General features: G+C 39.6%; 1 protein-coding gene across 1 annotated transcript; it reads right to left on the bottom strand.

Annotated features, from left to right (window-relative positions):
* Positions 1–870: 870 nt before the first annotated feature.
* LOC149211103 (uncharacterized) lies at positions 871–4,847 on the bottom strand. The gene is made up of 4 exons (XM_089396909.1): positions 4,665–4,847; positions 3,232–4,580; positions 2,736–2,955; positions 871–2,170 (listed from the first exon to the last, which is right to left on the bottom strand). The coding sequence occupies exons 2-4, from the start codon at positions 3,721–3,723 to the stop codon at positions 1,500–1,502; spliced, it is 1,383 nt and encodes a 460-aa protein (XP_089253035.1). The 5' UTR covers positions 3,724–4,580; positions 4,665–4,847; the 3' UTR covers positions 871–1,499.
* Positions 4,848–6,584: the final 1,737 nt, after the last annotated feature.

Below are 6,584 nucleotides of genomic sequence, written 5' to 3'. Positions count from 1 at the left end.
GTTATAATGTCGTCATTCTCGACTCGTACGCTCTACCCCATCCCGGCCCCAGTAGCGCCCACTCCCATTACGCGGATGGTGACCCTTACCAAAGAGGGTTGTAGTACTGGTACTACCGCTGCAGTACTATAAATAATGCCGTTTTACAAGGGGCCTGAACCCGCTTACCGGACACAGGCTTTTCTGCTACACGTTTCAGTGGTCACACGTTTGATGTTTTTCTCAAATTCTATCGTTCCTATGACGTGCCAGGTGACACGAGTCGGTTGAAATTATTATGAGTCTACAGTTTTGTTTAGTTCAGTTATTTGTAGTCACAGGCCAGGCCCTGTCCGAATATCAAAAACCGCATTGAAACGAGATTCTGCTTTAGCATTACCCGAGACTGTAATCAGTACGAGGGGAAACAGCAGTCTCGTATGATATGATACAACGATAAAATAACTTTGCTTGGTCAGACTCTTGAGTGAGGGTTTGCTTTTTGAATTTTTCATTAAATTTCATAAAGTCGAACATTTAAAACATGTTCGTAGGATAAAGCTAGAGAAATGAATTTAAAACCAGGCTTAAAAGTTGAGAATTCATAACAAAATCAAAACAAAAGTTGAGAATTCATAACAAAATTAAAACAATGGATGGTCTGCATCCTCTGTCTGCCTTTACTCACATCTGCTCTTCAAGACACCATGAATAACACCACTTCCCCCTTTTAAGAGTCCTCTATGTTTATTCATGAAAATTTTGGTAAGCAAAATATCTGAATTTCATGAGACAATGTCCAAGATGTCATTCACAGAACATTTTTATTACCCATAATATGGAAGCCTTCTATTTTTCTCTGTAACCAAAAATGAACTTTGGCTTGCTATATAACAAAATGACAGCATCTTTTCACTTAATTGAATGCTTATTTAGTCTAAAGCAAGCAATACATACATATAACTGGCTTCTGATCTGCTTCTGCCAAAAAGCCTTTCATACATACTCTGATTATTGAATTTCATATATGGATCCTGTGATGCAACAGAGACATGTTCAAGACACTAAGAACAGCAAGCCTTGAGCCTGCTTTACTGGTCAAACATAGATTTTTCGACTTTTTTTTCTTTTTTATCTTCTTATTCATCGCAATCTCGGAGCCAACAGGCCCTACTTTCGCAAAAAATTACAGTCACTTCTTCATCGCTAATCTTTCTTCTCACCAAAACAGTAGGACTCGTAGCTCGTTAGTCTAATAGCTCAAATATGTATAGATGGCTTTACCTTTACCTCAAGATACCTATTCCATTTAACCAATCTAGAAATATTATGTATTGTTTTGTTGAGTCAGACTATAGACCGAAGAGGACACCATATGCTAATTACATCCTTAAAAGGAACATATATATTGTAACTATATTTTTTTTGTACCAAAACCACAGGCCGAGTGGGGGGTGGATTATCAGATGATTAATGAAAATTAGTTGTGCCGGAACTTCAGGCTGGAACGAAATATGCTTCTAGGACTTGGAACTCAGGCCAGCTTCTCTTAACATGGATGCCAATCCGGTAGCAATTTTTTTACCCCCTCTCTGTAATGCTTTTGGCTTGACAGCAGGGGGTTGCCATTCAGATACCACAACAGTTATTTGATCGTCCGGGGGTGGAATTGGATGGTTATCTTTAACATCCTTGTCTCTTCTATTGATTTCTTTCATTTGATGACGGGCAATTCCATTACTGCGAAACTGTAGCTCGAACTCACTGGTAAACCTCGAACCCCATCCCGAGCCTTTGACAGCAATGGATGTTACTTCTTTATTTATATCAGTTTTTTCAGAAGAAGAATGAGGGGCTTCATTAGTATTGAAAGAAGCATGAGGGGCTTCATTAGTAGTTCTTCTGTATGGAGACAGCCATTTTGCTCTCATGTACTCGAACCTTCTCCAAGGAGGAATGTGTAACCCTTCTTTCTTTAAGGATTGCTTGGCTGCATCACAGACAATGCCAACAATTTGCTGCAGCCGATCTTCTTTCCCCACAAGAATAACTGGAAGCATATTCAACACAGCACCATAATGGCCTGTGGATCGGGCGATCTGGAACTGTGATCGGAAATCAATATCAACTATCAGTCTCTCAGATTTCCCCATCGATCCTTCAACAATAACGTCAATGTATTCGTATTCTCCTGCAAAAATTATGGGAGTTAACAATATTAGGGGCAAGTAGGAAAATAACCATATCACTATTCGGCCATTCCTCAGATGCTCTAATTTCGATTGTGAATTGAGATGTTCTACCACGGAAATAAAATATTACAAAAAACTGGCATTTCTTAATCCAGTCCTTTCAAAAAATTCGGAAATCTTACAATAAACAGATGCTTATTAATCCAATTCTTTTACAAAATAAAGACTAAATTGGACTCCAAGCTCTGACCCTAGGAAAAGAAACCCATAGACCAGATGGGTTTCAAATAAAAGAGATCATATATAGACCAGATGGGTTTCAAATAAAAGAGATCATATATAGACCAGATGACTGTAATTCAGAAAGGATTTTCAAAGAAAAACATAAAACATGATCATGGAATTTGGGGATATCTGGGCGAATGTGCTCGGCTCTGTGCTAATAATATGATTATTTGAGGGTAAAATATTCTGATATATATCCGATGCTTTGTTGGAATCTTAAACATCAGAGTCTTTGGACAGTGGCTAACAATAAAATATGATATGGCTATTTAATCTTACCTGAAGGATATCCGTTGGCATGATCCCATCTTGATTTGCATACTGCAGCGTTGTATCCAGAAGACCTAAGTCGATTCATTACAGCTCGTCTAAGGCAGCCATTTGTGCAGTCCTCCTTGTCCTTGCAAACAGTATTTCCTTCATGACTCACTGCTTCTACAAGCTTGGAAACATCCGCCAAAAGGTTCCTCTCCCATATACTAGCACAGGATACAATACTCTGCGAACACGGAAAAATATATCAGAACAAAAGAAACCTAATGAAACAGAGACCATTTCCCTAATTTTGCCCTGAAAATTTTGGTAGACGCCAGCCATTTTCCTATAATCATCAGCTGTACATTTCCTCAATTTTCCTCTGATTTTCATTGATGGGCAGTGGATTGCTTTGACTATGATCTCTAAGCGTTGCAAAATGAAAGCAATTGAAAAGCTATAAATGCAGAACCCATTCCCTCCAAACCCCCCTCCAAAAAAAATAAAATAAAAAATATACCTTAAGAATATCACAGACTTCGCCTGGTGCAAAAGCAGATTTAGGATCGTCTCCACTGTCTCCATTTCCATCTCCACTGTAAAGTCCATTGAACCAATTACAGCGAGCACGGCCACAGTCTGAGTTTTTACCCCCATTTTCCATGAAGTCGTAGACCATTTCCGTCAGACAGAGAGAGCTCGGCTCGTGATAGCTACCACTACCGCCAAAATAATTGCTTGCTGTTCTAGGGACATTCAAATTATTGTCATTAGTGTTGTTGTTGTTATCATGCAGCCCTGATGATTCTCCAGGAGGACGAGGATCGGGAAATACGCGTGAAAGGGCTTGGGAAGGGGGGTTTTCAACACAGGAATTCCTCAAAACTCCTGGAAATTGCCGTTCAAAAATCCTCTTGAGCTTTGATTTGACCATCACAGGTTTACTCGATGCATCGTTCATCCTGGCCGAAGCTTTGGTGTTCAACAGATTAATCTTCATAAGAGCTGGCATTATCCGACTCAGAGTACAGGTTTTTCTTCTCTCTAACACTCGTTTGATATTTTTAGTGCCGTTGTCTATCCCTCGAACAGACGGAGGAGCCTAAAAACCGTCAAAAGCTTCAAACCCGGATTTTATCCAAAGCTTTTGAGCATTTTAGAGGCTTCAAATCCGGATTGTCTTCTCGAACTTTTAACATTTAAAGGCTTCAAAGCCGGTGCTTCCTCCAAAGTTTTGTAGTTGAGGGAGATTCAATATCGGATTTTCTTTCTACTTGCAAAATAAAAAAAAATTAAAGCGGAGCTGAGAAAATGAAAATTGTGAAAAAGGACTCAACAATTGCAAAGGCTACGGCTGCAAAACCGGGGGTTTCTTCTGCTATAAACTCGAAAAATGCTTTAATCCCGGCATTTATCTCAACAATTTCAGCTTCGCACTTTTAAAGGATGTACCGTATCCAAAATTTGAAAGAATTTACTCTGGGAAATTATGTCGTACAAAGAACATATATCCGAAATTAACAGATATTCCATCCGCGACTCAACAATTAGAGAAAATTACAAAATTAAGAATACAGACCGCTGGTGATTTTCGCCATGAAATATTCTCAAGGGCACAATTTTCTCTAAGTTTTTAACTATAATCCTCAGAGGAATTTGCTTCCACCGTCTACAAACAGCTCATTTTTTCCCAAAATGATGACTAATAATGCCTGTTTTGCAGAGTTTTCCCCAATTTGCCCCTAAAACTAGTCTGCTGAAATTTGCAGAGATACTTGTGCTGAATGTGCAGTTTTCGTTCAGGTCTTTGCAAATTTTAGTACAGGACGCGCAGATTTTCACAGGCTGTTCAAACTCTCACGCAAATGGCTGCAAAACACGCAAGATTATTACAGGCCGCTCGAAATTGCACGGAAATCAGTACCAGACAAACAGATTTTTTGCAGTACATACCGAAATTTTCACCGGAACCAAGCCATTGCCGATTCCTTCCTTCATCTCACCGACGACAACTCACATCGCTTCTTGATCCTTCCTCTTTATCTCTGCACTCTGAGTCTCAAATGCTGCGACCCTGGGCCGACTTTAAAAGAGAGTTTACAGACACATGAAGCAAATGAATAAATGCCATGGGGACATTTTTGGACCATTGCAACCCAGGTTACAAAAACACAATTACCAGGGGTGTGAAAACGAGTGATAACGCGTACATTTTAACCTGGGGTTAAAAGAGCAGTACCTTTCCTCGAACTTCACCTTTATTTTTACTCGCCGCCGACAACACTTCCCGGCATTCCACGTGCAAAATCCTACGTGTCGCCGGAGGCTTCTGTTTTTATCTCCTCCGAACCCGATGGAGTTTCTGTTCTCTTTGACGTGGTGCGGACGACACCGGCGCGCTTCCCCGCAAGTTAAACAGACACCGGCTATTGCACTACGTGTCATCGGTTTTCATACGTGGCAATGGTTGGTTTATTGGGACGAGTATGGTTCGCGGAATATTCTCAGAAGGGCCGGGGAAACGGGAACTTTCACGGGACCTTCAGGCTGTGGCGCGCGGATGCAGATCCGCCTCACGTGGAACGCAGGTAAACCACCGGTGGGCGGGCACCGCACGGATTTTTGTCGACGGTCCCCTCCGTCGTGTTGTTGACGGCATCCATTCATGCCATGCCATGCCATGCCACTCCATACCATACCATGTTATGCTATGGTATGTTATGTATGTATGTATCTTTTTTTGGGAGCTGATGTATGTGCTCTCCATAAATACCGTAGAAAGTCACGAGACCTCCAAATTAGTCCTACTTTGGCGAATCTGAATGTCGGAACCGTCACTCCTCTTTTTTTTTTTCTATTTGTCCCCTTCTGGTTCCCCTAACTTTAGTTTTTTTTTAACATTCACAATTGGGGCCTCACTTTTTTTTTTCAACGGCTTGCAATATGCTCTATTCCACTAACTTAACGCGTAATTTTACTAAGCTTTTTTTTAAAGACGTAGAACCAAATCTTAATGTGGATATGTGTAGTACTGACCTAATTTGAAAGGGAATAATTTATTTTTTCAATGTAAATTTCATAAGAATTTGAGGAGAAATTTAAACAATGCAAACGTAACAATAATGTAATTTCCATGAAAAAAAAGGTATAACGTGATTTTTATTCAAATCTCATAAGAATTTGAGAAAAAAAATTAAACAATGCTTAAAGTTTTACCAAGGTGTAATTTATATTTTTCCTCGATAAAAAGTATTATAATTTTTTTTAATAAAAGGTAGGATATAAATAATATAATTTGTTTTAAGAGTTTAAGGGGTGTTGAAAGGGGAGGTTTTTTTTAATTCTTTTGGAAAGCTAATTATCAAGTATTTTTGGGGACTTGGGAAAAGGATCAATAATCAAGGTGAAATGTATGATTTTTTGTTTGGATTAAAGTTGGAAAAAGATATGGATATCTCTCATATTATAATCCTTGGGGACTCTCTCCTCATAGTATTTGTGTAAAGGGTTCTTCCCTAACGATAACTATCTCAAGCTTCTCCTTCAAAGAACTACTCATGTCTTAGATCTCTTCCACCCCAAGTCCTTTCATGTCCTTAGATGCCAAAACTTGGACACATATAGACAGCATAATCTTGTGTGCCTTCTAAACGTGGGTCAGACTAACATAGATGGTTCCTAGGGATGGAGAAACTTCCCATGATCCCCTCCCCACCTCCCCTTTGGTTATAATGTATATGATTGGGAGCCCCTCTCTAAGCTTCCCCATTTCATGCTATGGTCTAAATACTAGTGCCCATAATAAAAAAAGGTGGTGATTAATGCACATGCAATAGAAATTCCCCTAAGGACTACATGCATTAAGATCTGAGA

Source organism: Pinus tabuliformis, chromosome 1_2 (genome assembly GCF_031772625.1).
Source record: "Pinus tabuliformis cultivar Carrire ecotype Pingquan chromosome 1_2, CPIR1, whole genome shotgun sequence".
Classification (NCBI taxonomy): domain Eukaryota; kingdom Viridiplantae; phylum Streptophyta; class Pinopsida; order Pinales; family Pinaceae; genus Pinus; species Pinus tabuliformis.
Note: the sequence above shows the minus strand (reverse complement) of the source record. Positions and strands in the feature narration are given on the sequence as shown.